This window comes from Paramacrobiotus metropolitanus, unplaced genomic scaffold (assembly GCF_019649055.1).
Source record: "Paramacrobiotus metropolitanus isolate TYO unplaced genomic scaffold, Prichtersi_v1.0 Parri_scaffold0000060, whole genome shotgun sequence".
Classification (NCBI taxonomy): Eukaryota; Metazoa; Tardigrada; class Eutardigrada; order Parachela; family Macrobiotidae; genus Paramacrobiotus; species Paramacrobiotus metropolitanus.
The window spans coordinates 897007-918079 of NW_026570280.1; the positions used below are offsets into that span (position 1 = coordinate 897007).

General features: G+C 43.9%; 5 protein-coding genes across 5 annotated transcripts; 2 read left to right on the forward strand and 3 right to left on the reverse strand.

Annotated features, from left to right (window-relative positions):
* Positions 1-1492: 1492 nt before the first annotated feature.
* LOC129593219 (uncharacterized) lies at positions 1493-3055 on the forward strand. Its single transcript, XM_055489436.1, has 4 exons — positions 1493-1602; positions 1671-1826; positions 1892-2727; positions 2780-3055. The coding sequence occupies exons 1-3, from the start codon at positions 1587-1589 to the stop codon at positions 2677-2679; spliced, it is 960 nt and encodes a 319-aa protein (XP_055345411.1). The 5' UTR covers positions 1493-1586; the 3' UTR covers positions 2680-2727; positions 2780-3055.
* A 1142-nt stretch (positions 3056-4197) lies between these two features.
* LOC129593193 (uncharacterized) lies at positions 4198-6013 on the reverse strand. Its single transcript, XM_055489401.1, has 2 exons — positions 5779-6013; positions 4198-4775 (listed from the first exon to the last, which is right to left on the reverse strand). Exons 1-2 carry the CDS (start codon positions 5894-5896, stop codon positions 4198-4200), a joined length of 696 nt encoding a protein of 231 aa, XP_055345376.1. The 5' UTR covers positions 5897-6013.
* A 1498-nt stretch (positions 6014-7511) lies between these two features.
* On the reverse strand, positions 7512-10206 carry LOC129593210 (uncharacterized). The gene is made up of 2 exons (XM_055489425.1): positions 9634-10206; positions 7512-8871 (listed from the first exon to the last, which is right to left on the reverse strand). The coding sequence occupies exon 2, from the start codon at positions 8817-8819 to the stop codon at positions 8271-8273; it is 549 nt and encodes a 182-aa protein (XP_055345400.1). The 5' UTR covers positions 8820-8871; positions 9634-10206; the 3' UTR covers positions 7512-8270.
* Positions 10207-15606: 5400 nt separating this feature from the next.
* Positions 15607-18871, reverse strand: LOC129593194 (uncharacterized). Its single transcript, XM_055489402.1, has 5 exons — positions 18644-18871; positions 17938-18553; positions 16197-16360; positions 15847-16105; positions 15607-15764 (listed from the first exon to the last, which is right to left on the reverse strand). Exons 1-5 carry the CDS (start codon positions 18830-18832, stop codon positions 15607-15609), a joined length of 1386 nt encoding a protein of 461 aa, XP_055345377.1. The 5' UTR covers positions 18833-18871.
* Positions 18872-19088: 217 nt separating this feature from the next.
* LOC129593195 (uncharacterized) lies at positions 19089-20881 on the forward strand. Its single transcript, XM_055489403.1, has 5 exons — positions 19089-19345; positions 19420-19551; positions 19641-19781; positions 20110-20172; positions 20232-20881. The coding sequence occupies exons 1-5, from the start codon at positions 19108-19110 to the stop codon at positions 20879-20881; spliced, it is 1224 nt and encodes a 407-aa protein (XP_055345378.1). The 5' UTR covers positions 19089-19107.
* The last annotated feature ends 192 nt before the right edge of the window (positions 20882-21073 follow it).

A 21073-nucleotide genomic window follows, 5' to 3' on the forward strand; every position in this document is an offset into this window, starting at 1 on the left:
CGCAGTGTAAAAAATAGTGGCCGACTACGGACTGGTCGCTTCGCTTACGGCGATGGTTAACATTGTCGCGCAGAACAGATCAGGGCAACTGTGGCCGGCACGTGTAAGTCGACTACTGACCGTTTGACAGGACGTGCAGCATACCACTATCCCGCGGGACTCGCTACTGATTTTATGGATCCGGATTCAGGAGGTAGTTGGTACTTCCACTAATTACCTTCGCATGGTAATGACCGTCTCCTGAGTGTGTGGCATCATGGTCGTCTTGGATGATGGTTGTATTGCTGTCCCAGTATCTTCTGTGCCAGTGTGGAGGATGCGGCTTCGCCAGAAGCCTGTGCAAAAGCCCCAGATGGTACTGTGAGGACTGCCGGCGCTAACCATTCTCTATAGAAAGGCTTGCAGCGACCTCCACAGCTGGTGAGAGTATGACGTTTCCCTTGTTTGATATTCCGCTGCCGCGCGTTCAGCTGCAACACAAACGGCTGAGCAAGACACGCGTTGGCTAAGCCCGGGTGTAAGGTTATGTAGAAACCTACGTTTGGTTAGTTTTCCGATAGAATAGCATCGGGATAGCAAGACAAAGTCCGCTGTATTAATATCACGCATCGATATAAATACGAAAATGGCTGTTGGAAAAATCAAAGTAAATTTTAATCATGCGATATTCATACGCATCAAAAACAGATGATTCTAACATACTAATTGAATATACACGGCTATCTCGTACGGGGAGATGTACAACGGAGTCGGTAGCGCAATTTAAGGGAAGTGGTACTTGGTACCAAATTCATGTACAAGTACGAAATCTTTCGCATCTGCGCACTCACAAACCCATTTTTCTCTTGTCTTAAGACATTCTGTAGCCAGATGATTTGTAAACACTGGCGTAAAAACCGGCTGCGCGCGCAACATCCGGTTCGAGAGTTATGGCGGTTAGAAAATTCCAAAAAGTTTAAATGCATTCCGGTGTACCAAAAAAAGCCTCATTATGGACCGATCTCCTTCGCATTTTGCACGTAAATACACATGGCCATGAAAATAGTTTTTACATGATCCAGACTTCCATGAATATTTTCAAAATTTAAAATGAATTTTAAAATTTTTGAAATTCATTTTAAAATTTGAAAAACATGCTAGAACAGTGGATCGATGTAAAAACGTTCATCATGGTTATGTGCATTTACGTGCAAAATCTGAAAGAGATCTGCCCATATTGAGACTTTTTTGTTACACCTGAATGCATTTAAACTTTTTGGAATTTTCTAACAGCCATAACTCCCGAACCGGACGTTGCGCGCGCAACCGGTTTTCACTCCAGTTTATACAAATCATTCGGCTACAGAATGTCATAAAACAAGAGAAAAATGGGTTTGGGAGTGCGCGAAAGCAAAAGATTTCGTACATGTGGACGAATTTGGTACCATGTCCCGGGTCACTTCCCTTAACTGAGTCTGGCAGAACGGAGCGAATCTGCTCCCGACCTCATCGGTTGCCAAGCAGCCGCAGTACAACGAAGCCAGCCATGCAATGCCTATGGTTGATAAACCGGCTGCACGTTCCGTACAGCTGCAGCATGGAGTACTATGTGCGCAGTGTATGGTAAGTACATGCCCGAATTCAATCGAATCCTGGTGACATAAACAATATCTAAGAGTTTTGTTGTGCAGGTTTGCAGTGGCACGGAGCTTCGCGAAATCTGGTTCACCCATTACGCAGGAAGATGATGAACGACACGCTTCACAGAATTCTCTTAGCAGGAATACTGACAACAGTACCGCATCGTGTGGCGCGAGGCGGGAGTGTGGGACAGCCGCTGACAACAGGTAAGTTTTCTCGTGAATTTTTCCGGGCTATCAGTGTGCCCCAAAGCCCGGTCTTGACGTTTCAGTGCAGCGTGCCGCGTTGGCGGTGCAGCAGGCCGAGGCCAACATGACCGACAACGTCGTCATCCTGCCCTCCTTCAACTACGCGTCCCATCCGGCTAATATCGTCCGGGTCCCGTTGGGAGTCACGGCGACCTTTTCTTGTTATTCCGTTTTCGCGGAACGGGTTATCTGGCGGCACAACAACATCACCATCCAAGGCCACGTTACGAAACACTCCCCGAAAGGTCACTACTACCGGCTGACGTCCAGCCTGAACACCTCCCAACTCCTCATCCACAATATGACCCGCGACGCCGCCGGGTCGGTGGAGTGTCTCCTGTCCTGCCATAACGACACTGACCTTTGCGTACTCCGCCAGTTCGAGCTGCAGCTGCAACTGCGCGTTGAAGACGTCTTCACGGAGCCCATGCGCAATGTGTCCACGCCGCTGTGGAGCTTCTCCATGAAGTGTAGCGGGTTCGTCGACTGCAGCCAGACGGGTGCCCAAGCGCACTTTATCTGGAAGTTCGACGACCGCTTCTTGACGGCGCCCTATCGCTACCTGCGGACCATCGCCCAAAAGTCACATGTAGATGGTCTGCTGTCCACTAGGATCAGCTATCCCGTTACAGAAAAAGGAGATCCCGTCTGCAGCAGCACGCTGACCATCCGCCTGACCGAGGTGGTCAGCAACCGGTCGGCGCGGGTGGACTGCTGGCTGCGCACCGATGTGCGCCGCCACGAATGGTTCGTCCAGTCGGCCTATGTCCATTTCTCGCCCTTCGCTGCACTAGATGATACCGATTTGTAGATACAGACAGCAGCAGCACCTTCTCTGCCAGTCGCTTATCGTCATCAGGTACACATCGATGATGTACGTAAAGGTGTACGTAATGGTGATGTTATTTCAGGAGCTCCTGCGTCTTCCCTTCTGGTTTCAACTAGCTGACTGATTACTTAAAGAGGATCACTTTAATTTTCATTTCGTTGATGGCGGTGTTTACTAGTGCATCCGTTTTACTGTCTGCTCATACGTAGGTTTATCGTCGGTTACCCAACGGCCCCATTCTGTTATTCTTTGCTTTTCCATCCGGTGGTAGATTAATTATACTGTAGCTTTCACCAAAAAACTTTGCTTTATACCTTTGCTGTAGTCGTTGTGCCGTTTTCTGTATCCGTAGTCGTCCCGCAATGGTACTAGGCTAAAACTACATCCTGATGAAGGCGCTTACAAGAAAAATGGTAGCGTGATGCATATTATAGAGTTTATCCAGTACGATGATAAGTGATGACCTTTTTTCTTCCATGAGAAACGCCACTTGTGCGCTTTAACGCAAGAGACCTCAACGTTTCGTTCAACTTGCAAAACATCCTCGTATCTAGGAATCTAGATGGCGGCATACCGAAAAAGTTGAGAAAACCAGTCCTGGAACTGGTTAGTGGAATAATCAGTTTTTCTTGAAACCCACTAGAATTTGAAAGTACAAGTAAGGTCCGTGCTTGTAGTCAGTGATCATGCTTGCCGAGCACGCAACATCGACTATGTTCTGCATCTGGCAGTATATCCATATGGCAATACATTATGGTTCTACGTACTCTGCTAAAATTTTTAAAATAGGGTTAGCCAATAGAGAATGGGGTATACAGTACACCAACGTAAACCGTAAAAACAAAACCTTGGATAAATCTAAAATGAAAAGAGGCTATGCAGCATTCGGCTGTCCGCATCTTCCGCGTCGGTTCGTGCATTTTGAAACCAGATTACCACAAGCAAAGAAACAGCGCTAACCGAAGTACACTACTACCAAGATTCACGATGAAATATCAGCCTACAGGGGTTGCGAATAATATTTAGGATTAATTTGCAACGGAGACCAGTGGTCTGCCAATAGGTGGACCAAATTAGGTTTGCAGTGACCGCAGTTAAGCATCTTGGGTAATCCGCAATGGCAGCGTGAAGCGGGAATTGCGGGAGAAAACAGGAAGGCTCTCCAGAATTGATAATGATAATTATTATGACAGTCAAGCGGGCGATGCTCTAGGGAATCGACGCACTTGACGCATCCGTGCAACATCACTATGTTTTAAGATAAAACTTGGGCCAGAAGACGTATCATGAAAATCTGCGCATGACGGCTGTAATACAGATACAGATACGATACAGATACAAATACTTAAGTTGTGTCTACTATGGACTCGTATTTTGGCTTTCGATTCACAGAGGCGCGTAAACCGTAAACTGCTCAACGATTCCTTGTTAAAGGTCATTAACTGCGAACTGAATGATGAATCCATGTGTCCAGGTAAAGGTCACGTTTGCCACCTTGTCCTACACCGTCATGACCATTTTTCCGTCACTGTACGGCGGCGGTGGTCCGTTATGCTCCTTCACAAAGGCGATAAGCTTGTACTCTTCGCTGGAGGAATGGAGGTCATCAGAGTTCCGATCAGCCGACTTCAGCTCTTTGCGAACGGATTTACTTTGCCGAATGATGAAGACCACCACGATGACGCTGGCGATCTGTAGCAGCACCGCTGCCAGCATGACCATCTGTCCGGGGAAGTCGGCCTGGAAGGCTTGCTGGATGGCTGCCCACGCCTCCAGTTTGGGTTGGGCAAATAAGACGGGTTGGTTAGCGGCGTGCCCGACCTGGTAGAACCACGCGTAGACCATGGCAAACAGACACATGCCGGAGCCAACTAAAGCCCACAGCTGGCAAATTCCGAGCGCACACAGGGGCATGCCACCTTCATCGAAAAAGGCGGAATTCCTCTGGCCGGGAAATATTCGCACACAAGCCAGCATAAAACGGCCACCGCATACCAGCTGCGTCCCGAACACCGGGATGGAAATGACCAACGCCAGCGCTTGTATCATCGGAATACGCTCGTCCGAAACCAGTATCCCTGCAAAGCATTACATAGAAGATTCTGCAGAGTGATCAAATTATTATCGCTTCAAAGAGAGAATCAAACTAATATGACACATTTATTTTTTAAGGCAAAATTTCAGCAATGGGAAAAAAGTCTTGGGAACGTTTTGTCAGCGAAAGTTTTGGAACGAACCGTTAAAGCGAATATCACTGTAGGTTCAACAAATTTTCATCCCTACCAATGTTTTTTCAACAATCCAAGCGTCGCATTCTTGGATTTTGCTATTAGCATTTCTTATTTCACGAGCTACAGGTAATATTATCAATAATTATCGTGATTACTTATTGTATATATAGACCAATCAAGCTCCTTTTTATTATGTACAGACAGTACAGTTAACATGCAGCATGCAGTCATATGACTACAATACCTAGTGTTGATTTGTACGTAGATCAGTACTGTCGATCGATAGAAGCTAAAACCGGTGAGGATCGGACATCATTTCAGGCACAGTTAATGATGTCAGTGGAAATCAGAGTAGTAAGTAGTGCCAGAAGTCTTCACATCGAGCTTACGCTCAAGTCGTCTAACAATTGTAAGCGGAGGCTGGGATCATGGGATGCCTCTGCTCCTTCTACCCCTAGGCTCGTTGCAAAGAAAGCCATAAAATAGGGTCTGTTAAAAGGGATCCTGAAATACGAGTAGGTGTGCCTCGAACAAACGCTAGACGCCAGCGAAGCGCTTTCCTGTTGCACGCATTTGTCCATTCCAATCAGTCCAGAATGCGTTTACACACAAATTAAGTTACATAATATTACAACGTCCATCGATTGATAAAGCAGACAAAATTAGTAAGTATTTTAAGGTTTAAAACATCTACAGTATATAATTTTAAATACCTATTTAGCTGCTGATGATGATATACGCTGCTAATGATGCTGCTAATAATGTTATACTGTAGCATTTGCTGAAGGTGCTGGATAATGCATACGGCTTGCCGGAAATAGATAACGTCACCCATTATTCCGCGTCTCACCGTAAAATATGTTGTAGAAATTTGCGGCGAATCCCCCAAGTGCCAAAATGACTTCCGCAATGCTGAGTGCCAACACACTGCCAGCAGCCTTTGGAAACTTCGGTAGTTCCTCCATCATGCAGTCGCATTAACCATCAAAAACTCGCGCGCTAGTCAATAAAATGCCGCGAATATTGTTGTTGAAGAAATATCACGAGTACCCGGGTAGTTTTTTTCTGCGACACGGGATACTCAATGCCCGAAATGCGATGATCCGAAACACTGATCATGTGAGAACAGTGAGATGGAGATCGTATGCCTCACGGCGCAAGTGGTAACGCTAATAAGGATTCTACATCGATCGCCAATCTAAAATACGATCGCGGTACTCGAAAAACCGAGTACAGTACAATGTATTAACTATTTTATATAACGTATTCATGGTACACCTTTCTCGATTACACTAGGCCCGATCAAAGTATACTTCAACGAGCCTGTCTGTGGATAAGCCAGCGAAATCGAGTTCAAGCATTATCGTTTGCTTTGTTGTACCGTACATGGAAATGAATCCGTTGTCTTTTAAAAACACGTCAGACATACGCAATTAAACACTGGTAATAAATTTGAATTACATCTATAATTATTAGTGCTTCATATCATTATTAGTGCTTCATGTTACGACCATTTTGGACACTGCAAGGTGGGGAAAGGTAAACTGAAAAGGCACCTGAAATGCCCAACCTGTTATTCGGTTTAATACAGACTGTACTTGTCATCCCGACAGTGCTCGGCGCTGCTGACGTATAAAAGGCACGAATAGGTACGATGCCGAACAGTGAGCAGTATGCCATACATTCCTGAGATTTAGCGTACAACACTTCAACGTTTTGTTTAACTTGTAAAACTTCCGCGTACCCGGGCATCTCAATGGTGGCATTATTGCCGTACAGGGAAGTTGTGAAAACATGCCTGGGAACTGGTTCGTAAAATAACCACTTTTTCTTGATCAAAAGGTGAGAAAAAGCACAAGTAATTTAGAGTACTACAAGTAAAAGTCCTTGCTCGTGTCCAACATCCGTTCCCATTTTAATCGAGCATGCAGCCTGCGCAGGTTTATGCCCGAGCGCGCAGCATCGAACATATGCCGCATCGATTGCGGTACATGTATACAGAGTACAAAGCAAAACACGACGAAACAATAACATTTTGTTATATGCTAAATTAAATGCATGATAAAACCGTGCAGCTATCTGACGCTTTTATAATAAACTGCATCGCCCGATAAAGTTGCTTGCTGTTATGTTGATAATTGGAGACGGTAGTTGTTGTTCCTTGTGCTTTTGTGCAAAACTTGCGGTAACAAACCGACCCGATATATCATATATGAGCGGCGCACAAATTCCGGATATTAATAATTAACGTTATCAACGGGCAGTTTATTGGTCATTATTGTCAGCACGACAGCACTGTCTCAAATAGGAGAAATCTGCCTATGTAGGTCTGCGTAGTGCCTATTAATTTTATTTCGCTTTACGAATTCTGTAAACGGCAAAATTGAACATCACGGTTTTATTAAAACTTCATTATTTTACTTTTAGGATTCTTTCCAGATACCGCTATATTTTGGCAACACGCACCAGACAAACCGTTCAGCATTTTCAGATGACAAAATAAAACGTTAATGATTATGAAGCTGTATCACATCTTGGATGCAGCCGAATCACAACTTTGGCATAACCTTCCACAAACGCACTGCTCCTAAAAAGATTCAGAAGCTTAATATACCGAATAACTGTAAAATGCACCGTATCGATGGTAATGGTACGAGTAAAGCAGGTAACGGTATGAGGAGATATGATCACTAATTTTATTTCTTGCTTATTACTCGCACTTATGCCCAGTTGTAGTGCCACAAAATAGGCGTTAAATGCGCATGCGCGTTAAATGCGCGTATATCTATATACATTGCATAACAGGGCAAATCGTCGAAAATGAAAGCAGCCATGGTTTTGCGGGAATATTCCTTCTGGAAGGAGCGAAAGGAGCGCTACACGGAGAAAGCAATGGATGAGAAAGCACTTCGGCTGGGCGTAAGCGGCTAACGCTGGGTTTGCAGTGACGGGCGTTAAGCATCTCGGGTAATCCGTGATGGCACCGTGAAGCGGGAAATACGGGCGATAACAAGAAGGTTCTCCGGAATCGACAGTGATGATTATTATGACAGGTATGCGGGTGAGGCTCTCGAGAATCGGAGCACATACTGTACACATCAATACAAAATTACTATGTGCTTAGATAAAACTTGTGACACAAGATGCATAATGCCAATTTGCGCATAAACACTGTAATATATATATAGATATTCAAGCACTGCCTACTATGGACACGCAGTTTAGTGTTTGATTCTCACAGGGCGCGTAAACTTGTTCAATGATTGTCTGTTAAAGGTCATGTACTGCGAACTCAACGATGAATCCATGCCTGCAACTAAAGGTCACATTTGGCATCTTGTCCTACACCGCCATCTCCATTTTCCCGGCACTGTACGCTGGCGGTGGTCCGCTGGGCTTCTTCGAACGGGCAAGCAGCTTGCGCTCTTCCTGGGACGACATGTGATCATCCGCATTCCGCTTTGTAGACTCCAGATCTTTGCGGACGAATTTACTTTGCCGATTGGTAAAAACCACCACGATAACGCTGGCGATTTGTAGCAGAACCGCTGCCAGCATGGCCATCTGTCCGGGGAGTTCGGCTTGGAAAGCTTGGTTTACGGCTTCCCACGGCTCAGGTTTGGGTCTGGCGAACCAGAAGAGCCGGTTAGCGGCCAACCCGACGTGGGAGAACCAGGCGAAAACCAGGGCCAGCAGGCACATGCCGCTGCTCATTAACGCCAACGTCTGGCAGTATCTGAACTGGCATATGGTATAGTTCTCTTCATCGAGGAAGGCGGAATTTCTCTGGCCACGGAGTAGTCGCACACCGGCCAGCAGGGAACGGGCACCGCATACCAGCTGGATTCCGTACAACGGGATGAAAATGACGAAGGCCAGCGTTTGCAGCATCGGAATATTCTCGACTGCCGCCAGTATCCCTCCAAAACACCGCTTAAAGTTTCTGCGGAGTGATAAAACAGAAAATTAAATTATTGTGATACTGAAACATGTACATATTTCTAGGTAAAATTCCAGTGATGGAAAAAATAATCCCAAGAACAGTGTTTTCAGCGGAATTTTCGAAACGACCCAGTGAAAGCGAATATCACTGGCGGTTGATAATTTTCATTTCTACCATTATTTTTTCAAAACCCATGCATTGCGTTCTTGGTTTTTGTTATTATTGTCTGTTATTTCGCGAGCTACAGATATTATTCTAATAAACAGACTAACTATTAACCTCCTTGTATGGAGTACTTAATTAAAGACAAACGCATCTTGTAGTATGTAGTCATATGACTGCCTCGTCACCGTCTGTAGAACAGTGCTGCCGATCGATGAAAGCTGGAACCGGTAAGGCAGTTGATCGATGACATCATAGTAAGAGTAGTGCCAGCTGTTAGTCACATCTTTTGCACTCTGTCATCAGCGTCCGAATTTTTATAAATAATTATCTGTTTTCCAGGGTTAGAAAACAAATGGAAAAGTACAAAGTAACAAGTAACGACTGGATAGATGCTGCATGGTTGAAAAAACCATGGCGGAAATTGGAAATTAAAGCCGCAAACAGTGAACGGAGGTTAATAAATTATTAATAGGTAGAAACTTTATTATAAATTACAGGCGTCTTATCAGACGTAAATTGACGGTACTGTTTTAGTGCTGAATGATGCGTACACCCTACCGGCAAATTAATAACGACATCCGCTATTCCGTTTCTCACCGTAAAATAGGTTGTAGAAATTTGCGGCGAATCCCGCGACTGCCAAGAGGACTTCCGCGATACTTAATGCCAACACACTGCCAGTAGCCATTGGAATCTCCGATATCTTCTCCATCATGCAGTCGGATCGACAGCCAGAACCTCGCGTATCAGCTAAACAAATGCCGCGTATATTGCGTTGTTTTAGAAATATTACGAGTACTGTAATCTGTTTTCTACGATACTAAATGCCCATAATGCCAAATCAGTGAACTGGTTTCGCTGATCGTTGAGACGGAGAGCGCGCGCATTTGCATGGCGCGCGCGGTAATGCTAATAAGGATTCTCTATCGATCGCCAATCTACAATATGAAGGCGGTACTTGAAAAACGGAGTACAACACAATGTATAACGTATTCATGGCACATCATTCTCGATATACAGATACTCTAGGCCCGATCACAGCGTGTACAACGAACGAGCCTGTCTGTGGACGCTGTGGTATACGATGCCTCGAGTCTCGAGTGTGTCCAGGTTAGTTAACAGTACCGCAGCTATTGTGAGTCGATGTCTCGATGGCCAGCGAAATCGAGATCAGGCATTAGCGTATGCTTTGTGGTACCGTACGTGAAAATAAATCCATTTTGTTAAAAAAGAGGTCAGACATACGCAATTATAATTATTAGTGCCTAATAATTATTACGATCATTTCGGACACTGCATGGTGGAAAAGGTAAACTGAAAAGGCAAATTGAGATGTCATGATGTTCGACGTGACAGTTTAGGACACGTAACTGCCTGTCAAAGCTCTACAAAAATAAAGGCATTCAGTTCGGAATTTACCGTCAACTTGGTGTACGATCTGCGTTATCAGCAAGTTTTTCTTTTTTGAGTACGAGAGATTTTCGATGGGATGTGGGCAAAGTTGGCGGAATATGTTTGTTAGCCGAAATGTTATATGGCAACCGAAGTAAAAATGGCGACCAAAAAAAGTTTGGCTGAAATGAGAGAAGCCAAAATGTAAACAGCCGAAGTGATTGGTAGTTTAATTATCCACGGTGCGGTCGATCAGGTTATGGGATAAATGTTACAAAATGATCATGTTACACAATAAACGGAAATTTTGACTGCTGCTACGAAAGAGAATTCTTCTTAAGAAAATATCACTCGACGACCGAAGTTTAGTGAGGACTATCTAGGTTTGCGAGCATGAAAATGTGGTATCGTGCGTGCGCTTATACGATATTATATCTTCGCTTAACGCTTCTTATATCTTCTCGTATTATATCTTCGCTTAACGCCATCTATACACGCTGACCAGTCGGATACTTGGACTTAAACTTGGACTCTTAATGCTAAACTGTTAATGCTCTTGATGCTCTATCTTAGTATCGGACCGGTCTTCGACCACCGCGTTACTGTTTATCACCTGGAACGATTCCGACGACTCCTGTGTCATTTGCAGCATGCCTTTTGCCGAATATGGACAATCGGGAGGGATTTTTGTTCACTGAACGTGTCGTCCATCACCTCTGTCGCCATAACATTCGTGGCAATCTCCAAGATCGTTCGGTTGAGGTCATCGGTCGTTAGATACACTAGCTCAAACAACAAATTCCAGATACGGACGGTCCATTTCAGGAATTTGCTGCTCGAGCTGACTAAACAGTCTTCCCTCCTGTATGGGCTCACCTTGGACCTTAACTGTTCGCCGCACGTTGCGGAGTGCGGACAATATTATTTAGGCTGTAGAAACGTTTTAAGTCGTAAAGAATTTAAACGTCATACAGATTTCCAGCACTATTTTCCTGATCACAGGTTGCATTGCTGGTGCAGCTGAATCGAAAAATAAAGGTTGATGGCTGCGGAGAGTAGAGCATCCATTAGTTAATAACTTCATAATTCTGGCCCAGAATTATGAGGTTATTAACCAATGGATGGATGAAATTTGAAACAATCCAAGGCCTAACATAAGGCCGCTGGCCTAACAGAGAAGCAGACAACTGAATAGAAAAAGATTTATATTTCTGGCAAGTGTTTGACCTGCCGGTATACACATTAGGGCACGGCGGCACGCGAATCTCCAGAAACCTGTAGGCTGAAGGTTCTTGTGCACAATCTGCCTAGTAAATACCGATACGGCTTACCCAGGCTGTCAATGCGAATTTCTCCGATGGGCAGTGTGCCAACGCGTGCTCTGGACACCGCTTGTCACGGTCGTCGACTGACGGCGTCCCGAACCAACTCTTCCAGAGTTGCATCCCACATCAGCACTTCAAAGCTGAAATCCGGTCTGTTTTTTTTTATAATTCATGTAACTAGTTGCGTGGGCCAGATTGATGATTAAAGCCGGTTGAAAAAAAAATCCGGTGAAACGGTTGAGTCCGCGTTGGTCGTCTTATCGGTGACTTACCGAGAACTCTGAATTAATATATATAGTTATATACTAATTCGGAGTCCTCGGTAAGTCACCGATAAAATAGCAGCTAGATTTACCGCCACATCGCTCCAACCCGGTGTTGGCTTTGCTTGCGTGGGCAACCTAGGAGCTTGGACGAGATGGTTGGAAATTGTCCGCCTCCATAAATGGTGCAAGGTCCCTGCACCATTTCAGGAAGAGGACAATTGCAGCGAGGGTAAGGAACCCAGTTAATGCAAGGCTAAAAATCCTCCCCATGACGTAAATTGGTAGTTACTGTACTCGTAGTGCAAGAATGCTTCTTCCGACTTCTTCTGACTTCTGATAAATAGTATGCTAATATTTAAACCGAGCCGTTCAAAGCAAAAAGTGTAATACAATTACAAAACACTGGTATCAGCCACAGAAGCGCAAAGTGTTAACGATAAAAGGTACATTTACAGTGTCGAGTGGAAGAACGAGAGCAAATGGCAACGCGTCTCTGAGTGGAAATTTTTATGCCGCTTATCTCCGGCTACTATTTGCTTTTTATTTATTCAAGCAAGATAATATGCCGTTGGCATTAATGGCATATACTACTGTAGTACACAATAGCCACAATAAACTCGGCATTTGGCTTTCCACCAGAACCAGTTTTGCGGCCATAACCGGTTGCTTGAAGGAGACAGCCGAAACAGACATCGCGCCTAACGCGATTACCGCTGAGCTAAGAGTAATTTATGGCAAAACATATCGATATTTGCAGACAGAAATTACATAAGTTTTTAGTTAGATCAAAGAAAACAATTTTTTGCTGTTAATTTTTCGCATATTGTCATCAGTTTTATAAATCTGTGAGTTTTCTGCTCTTGGCATGTACCAGTATCTGGTCGCGTTGATATTCCTTTCCAAGAGCGTTCAGAACAGGCCGTATCAATTAAAACGGCCTGATTGATACGGCCTGTTCTGTAAGAGGAAAGAATGTCTAACATAATTTCATTTGGAAATTTTCAAATTACAAAAGAGGAAGACCGAAAAATCTGCTGAATATAGCGCGAAAAACCAACTATTCTAGGTAGGACGTCCAAAACCGGTTTTTTATGAATTCTTCTGCGGCCAGCTCAAACTCAAGTAAAGTCAAGTTTTAGTGTGACAACTTAATGGTTGTAGTTATTAAAAACTTTGGTACGGTTAGCGGACAAAGTTTGTGGCGGAAACTATATATATATAAAATAAAGTTATTTCTGGCATGCCCTTTGTATATTGGGCCGCTGCGAATAGCGTCGCTGGGGAAACTACCACCCATGACTTGCGTGTAATATGCAACTTGGCTAAATTAATCATAAGCATCCTGTCATCACAAAAAATTTTTTGAAATCTCAGGTGGCGCACAGCTTTAATGCCAATTATTCCCTACTAGCTAACTGCCATTGGCTTCGATGCGTCTCTTTCCTTCACAAATAAACCGTCAAAAACTAATGCTCCCCAAATACAGAGGACACAGACGATGTGCTTAAGCCATAAATATCTTACCCACGGGTGGTCTTGTGTCCGGTGGCCGCAGCCACGATGACGCCGCCCACAGCAGTTGAAGAGCTGCCTACAGTGAAGGAGAGGGGGTGTTGGTTTAGATTATAGAACGTTCCGGCTGTCGCGCAACGCCAGTTAGTAACTGAATATTGCGACGGCCCTTCACGCTACTGTAAAAATCTATTTAAAAATACCGGGGCACATTTTATAACAGAAGGCGGTAGAGGTACTCTACTTTTCTGTTGAAGATCCGAGATAGTCTGCAACTGCGGCGGATAGACCACTCTCCTTGCTGTTATTACGGACGTTATATGTAGTTATATTCAGCTGTAGATGATTTACACATGATTTTAAGATCATCATTTTGTGATAGCTACGTGACACGAGCGCAGTTGTCATTGCTTTGCGATCAGCCATTTTCTGCTGAGGGTAAGAACTAGCCTGTGTTGCACCCAGTATGGCTGTTGTGGGAATGTACGGGTTGGGTTGTTGTGGAATGCGACCTTTGTATGGTTGTTATTGCTCTGACTGTGTTCAGTGTGAAGAATTTTAACTGGCAATAATTTGGTCTATTGAGATGAAAACAAGTCGGAAACAGGTAAAATTGGTCGAAATTCTGATTTGAGTCTTACCGGCTACTGGGGCGTTTGTCCGTAATCCGGCTGGCTGTAGGTCAACTTTTGGGTTGCTCTTGCTTTGTACATGTGCAAGACAGTGGGAAACATAAAGTAGTTCATAAAGTAAATAACAAACATAAAGTTCTAAATCGCTACTCGTAGTACAGTTGGAAAGCTTGCTCGCTAGCTCGTCTAAGATCGTCAAAGCGGAAAAAGTGCCTGTTATAAAGAGCAGTAGACAAAGAAGTCAGCTGAGTAAATAGTCAATCATCAGACGATGACAGAAGTACAACGTATACACAGTACAAATTTAAAGAATGTAGTAGTAGCATCCATACAAGTGAATTTCCCACTGATAACACACGTCAACTCAATTGAGCAATTTCCACTTATTTCGGAATACATTACATACTAAGAACGACTATTCGCACACTGTCGATTAGTAAAAACAGCCACCAAAGTCATCAATATTGACACAGCTTTCAGTCGGCTTCGTCGGTGAACGAACGAAAAAATAAAAGGCTAGACATTGAAAAGCCGGTGGAAATGTAGCATTCACGCTGCTGTTGCCGTCCATCCGGCAACGACGGCGCGAAATGTACGGATGCCGACTGAGTAAACCACTCGTGCCGGCTGACATCGTTGTGCAACCAGCAGTCCACCCTCGTCGACCGGGGACTGGCCTCCTTCGTCATGGTGATGGTCAGTGTCGTGGCGCAGAAGGGATCGACCGCTGCTTGTGTTGACACGTTAACGTTGAATGTGACGGTTCCGTTGAGTAGACCGGGCATGTCCCAGCCGAGGAGAGAAGGATTGGGGGGACGCCACGAAATAGTCGTCATACTTCCAGAGGAAATGAAAGTTGTGAATGAAGCGATACAGTATGATGGACTGTAATGAGACCGGTAACTTTTCACATAAAAAATAATCACGTTAATGTCGAGATGTATCAACTGCACGTTAAACGGTAAATAACAGTACGCTTTGGTGCTTTCCGAATAGCCCGCTCGATGCAAATATGTGATGCGTCAGTGGCGTGCAGCTATTTGGTATCTAGTAGTATGTCTGATGAGATACAGTAGCCATTGGCTAGCTATAGGAGGTATGACGCTGAAGAAAGCGTCAAAGGTCACCAGCGGAGATGTGAGAATAGCAGCCACTTTTTGGCTGTGGACCGGGGTGGTAAAAGAAGACCCAGGGTATAATAATATGTACTGTATACTGGATGTGCTGTATGTACTGTATATGTACTGTATACTGTATAAGATGTACTGTACAGTCACTGGGCAACGTACATTGGTGAACGCAAGGACCGTTTGTTGTGGTTTTTGCGATCGCAACGTAACAGAAAAAAATGAAATAGAGCCAGGAAAAATTCCTTTCATAATAGTCAAACTATTTTAAGAAAGACCATATTACTTATGATCATATGAATAACTAAGAAAACAATTACGGGCGCTTGTACAAAAGGGCGTAATACTCAGGGACATACGAAACTCGACCGCCATCATATTTTAGTTTGTAAAACGTCTGATTTTCAAACGATTTCACGCTATTCAATACCACCGCAGGTGTCGTGGAGGGCCATCCAATCATCGCAGCGTATTCTGTAGGCAAATTACAGTATGTCACGATATGTGCTAGGATACTCGTAAAATAAAAAATAAAACTCGGAGGAAAAAACTGTACCTTCGTAACGCCCAACTTCCCAGCTGGTCTTATAACAGCCAAGCCCCGCTTGGGCTACAAAAAGTGTGCACAACCTTTTCGGTTCATCGACTGCATGGGACCCTTCTGCTTGCTTGATGGCGTGGTACCAGGTCATGAAGTCGTTGACCGCCAAGTCAATACAGCTTCTATCGCAGATCTTGAAAATGCAGAAATTCAGAACAATGCGAGAAACGATGTTCAAACAAATTAGACCACACGCATTTTCGAGGGTCACCACCTGCAAAAATTGTAAAAAACAATGAAAAACTAGGGAGAGAGAAAAAACATCGACGCTAACACGGTGCTCTAAATTAGCTTGAAAGTCTTACTGTTGTTTGAATATTCGTTTTGTTGATCTTAAATGGCTTCTCCCATGACTTAATTTGATCATAATACTTTTCGTTGTCACCCTGATACAGTTTCATCAGCTGATTTAAGAACTGTTTCCAGTTCTCCACGAAGTCATTTCCGACGCTGTCATAGTGATAAGCAACTAAAAAAAAAAGGTTTTCTCATATTTCGGTCGCTTCAAGTATACGTTTTCATAGTTCGGTTAATTGGTGTAAAATTTTTTGAGAAACAAAAAATACCACTGTTTACCATTTTTTGTGGACCACTGCTAACGTTTGGTGGGCAACCTCGTCCGTTGATTGGCAGAACGGGATGATAACTAAGTCCGCTTTAACAATCTTTCGAAATGCCTGTTCGTCAGATAATGTCGGCATACCAATCAACAAACCCAGTCTGTCTCGCATGGCTACCCACGCCTTGAGGCTTTTTATCATATCAACACCAAAACAAACAACGCGGTTTTCGTTACCGGTTCCACGGATGACACTGAGTATGATCGTGTCTACGTGACCAGAAAAATAATCAGGTAAAACTGGCTGGTAGCAGTTAATGAGCATGTGACAGATGTCTCGATCGGCTGCACGCTCGCGCTTGTTTGAATACTTTTTGAAACACTTTTCAATAGAGAATTTGACATTTTCACAAAGGTCATTTACGGAATATAGATGGTCGAAACATTCAATGGGAGACATGAACGTTTTCGAGCATTTTGTGTTAGACAATAACGAATTGCTGTAGCATTTGAACATTTTTAGTTACAGATTGCGAGATTTTTCAGAAATAATATTAATTGTCCTAAAAATACGTATTTATGGTTGTTGCCTTATTGTTACAACAGTTAGTTGCATGGTAACCGTGAGGATGGTCTTACAAACACTGAGAGCTATTCCTGTTGTGGTTTTTTGTTGAAGGACCTGTTTATGTATGTAGCATACAACATATCGGGCTAGATCTCGTTAGTTTTATACATACTAGCATCTGTACCAGGAGTTTGAAATAAATTAATGAACTCAGCTTCTGTTCGTCCAATTTTACGGCTTCAAAATAAAACTTTAATTTTATTTTTACAGCAAAATGCTACGCAGAACCTCATTCTGTAATTTTTATTCAGGAAAAAAATGCACCCTGATAAATTGTTTGTCCCTTACTGCACCCGTGGTTTTCTAACCACCTTCCGCCAGGCAATTACTGCTACAGCTGAACACAGCATATATATGTATATACGAGTATCACCAACTAGGAAACGTATATGAGTACACGTTTACAGACCGGAAAGCAGCAGTCTCCATTTTTTTGCCACTGATACTCTAGATTCACTCTAATAAACGCCAAAAAAGTACATTTATCCAAAAACGGCGTATTCAATAATCGCGTAGAAAATCAAAAAAAAATGCGTAATGGAAAGTTTTTCCCTGATATTATATCTGGTCCATATACGTGAATATTTCTGATAGTAAAACACCGATGTCTGAGAAATTTGTTTGCATTTTTAAAAGGTACTAAAGATAACACAACAAAACAAAAACTTAGCAGTTGTTCAACGATGCGGACGCGCTTTCAGCGTAGTGGCTCCGCACGGTATATGGCATGCTCTGGTGGTAGGCCGCCCTTCTGTGATGATGGTACGCATATTCGGTAATGAGATCTATGAAAATACGTGCTAGTTCTTAACTGCATGGTAAAAAAACGCAGGAAAAATTTACAATTAGTATTACTCACCACGCAGGTTGAGGACTCCGGTAAGCCGCATCTCCGTAGGACCGTTCAAAATCCTGGCTGTTAATCGTTGAAGGTTTAATAGCTGGGACTCCATCTGATGGTGATGGGTCCCGACCACTGCCGTTGAGTAGTAGGGTTGTGGTTGCTGAGAGAAGTACGTCGTCGTGTTCTCTGGCGGTGGCGACTCGGGTGAGTCAAACAGGGCCGGGGATACGTTGGGGGTGGACAGGGTAAAGCTAAAAGGCGCTGGCGACTCAGAGGCGGATAGCACCGGCGATAGGTTCGGCGAGGGCGGCGTCGTACCCGGAGGCGACGGGCTGGAGATGGGGGAGTACGAATCCATCACCTCGGCCACCCGAGCCGCAGTCCGCGGAGACCGTTGCACAACCAATTCGTTCGCTGGTACGGACCGGGCCCAAAAAGGCGCTTCCCAATACGGCGGTGGGGATATGGGTCCAAAGATCGCGGGCTCATTGCGGACAAGGGGAAACAGCGGCACCAAGGTGCTGGCCCGTGGTGACTGCGGAGAGCGGCGGGTCGACAGGAAGTTTGACGCCACGGAGATGGCTCCGTTAGGACTCGCCGTGCGGGTGACTGGTGTCGGACGAACCAGGGACTGAAACATTTGGACGAACTGAGGAGTCACGTGCAGGTTGGGGGGAATATACAGTGGAGGGTAATTGTTGTGCACTGGGAATGACGGCACCTGATATACCAGCCTCGCGGTAGGGGAAGGTGGAAGGAGCTCCCTCTGTGGTACGCAGTACGGTGATGGGGGGCGGTGTCGCGTCGTATGGCGAGCGTATGGACGGCGAAAAGGCGGTGTGTTGTGGTTGTCCATAGCAAGGACAGCTGCCACACCGCAAAACGCTAGCAATACTATTGTAGACATCATTTAATGAGAAAATTTTACTGCTTTAGAGAAAACAAATGAACTGGAATTTGCATCCACGGTTGGATCCTTATATATCAACAGGATTTGTCCAGAGGTAATCGGTTTCGATTACCTCGCACTAGAGGTAATCGTTTTTGATTACCTGGTGCATAGCAACATTGTATACAGGTAAACAAAAACGATTACCTCTGATGGAAAGCAAAAATCGGGGATCCTATAAAAGGTCATCGCACTCGTATCATTTTCGTGATCTTTTGCTTCGAAAATATGTAACAATGGATGATCTTTTAGAAGAGCTTTTCACATCCCTTGACAACACAGTAAACAACCCACAACCATTCACCGATTGGTTAGAGGAATTACGCCGCCAGGTTGGCGAAGAATGTACTGCTTCTACAGCAGATGTTGTACCGTCCGCCCGTTTAACTCCAGATGCTGGAGATCCTGACACCGACTATCGTTGGCTGGACGAATGGTGCCAGGAAGTGAATGAAGCAAACCGTCAGGAACTTGGTAAGGGTTTTATGGAGCAATAAGCTAACAAAGAATTATCTCAATTTTATTTTAATTTTAATAAAACTCTGCAGAACGTACAGCTTCTACAGCAGTTGTTGTACCGTCCGCCACTTTAAATGGGGATGCTGAAGAACCTGACACCGACTATCGTTGGCTGGACGAATGGTGTAAGGAAGTCAATGGGGCAAACCTTCAGGAATTAGGTAAGGGCTTGTCGGAGCAATAAAATAATAAATAATTATCTTCAGGAATTATTATTTTAATTTTAACAAATTTTTTTTTAATTCCTCAGTTGATTTCTCTACTACCAATTGCGACATTTTGGGAACGTACATCGCCACGAACGATGCGTTTTTGGCGGCGGCAGGCAGCAACAACAACGATGCCGAGTTTTTTCAGCAGGACATCAGCGTTTCCGAATCCATGCATGAACGTAAGATTTGTTATCGTTAATGCTAGAATTAGAAATGGTTAAATCTGTACAAAATAATTAACATTTCTGAAATAAAAACAAAATAAAACAAAATTAAGAAAAAAATTTAATTACAAAAAAATTACTAATTAAAAGTAAACTACGATTTAAAAAAAAAAATTATAAATGGTTAAATATTCAACGAAAATATTTTAAAAAAATATTTAGAAAATATTGAAATAAAGAAAAGAAAAGAAAATTTAAGATAATTAATTTAATTTAAAAAAATGCAAAAGAAAGATATTACATGCTAAAATGGTGCAATATGAATATTTTTGTAATTTTATAGTGGAACCCATGGTTCTGGATGAACCGGTCGCTGGGAGCAGTGCGCACGAAGTCTGGCCTACGAGTAAGAATAATGATATAAAAACTATCGATTTCTCAATATTTATGGGGATGTTTTTTCAGGCAGTGAAGCAGTGTGCTACAACTTTAGCACACCGCCGACCATCACTATCGTCGACCAAGGGACTGCCCCAGGGAACTGGGTAGCCGAAGCGGTCGCCATGGCTTTCTTACACCCACCAACACCTGTGTGGAAGCGCACTAATCAGAAAATTGCCACCCACATTCTAATACCTCCCACGCTGCGCAATGTGCCTTGGGATGTGAGGGCGAAGAACCTTTTGATGTTTTTTGGAGGGGACATGGATCCGGCCGGTTGGTTTAGCCATGCGATGCTGATTTTCCTCACAAAGCGTAGCATCCTGGAAATCAGCCGCGGAGAATTGCAGATACTGCTGAAGTACCTCTTCAACGGAGGTTGGCATAAGGATGCGTTAAACTCGGTTAAAAGCTCTAACAGCAAAGAGGTCCCGTCACACCCGTATCGGCGCTTCAGCCGCACCTTGCTGGCCTGGTACAGGGACTTTGCGGCTGGTATGCAGTGTGAGAAGAAGTCGCGAACGGCGCACCTGACGTTGACCCGAATTAGTCACTTTAATTCTTACGAAGGTTGTGTTAATATAAACTTGGCTGCTGTTGAATCATTACTAAAGCAGCGGGAAAAACTCGCTGTTCTAGTGCCAGAAAATATAGAAGTTCCTGAGATGATTTAGAATTTCTAACGACGATGTTTTCATCGATTTTAATAAAATCTGGAAACAAAAATCTGCTAGAGTCGGTAAATTATTCTCGCATAACCTGCATTCGTCCGAGCTCACAGTATTATTCGCATTAGAGGTAATCAAATTGGATTACCAAGATAATCGCTTTTGATTACCTGTGTTAGAACTACGCAATCTAGTGGC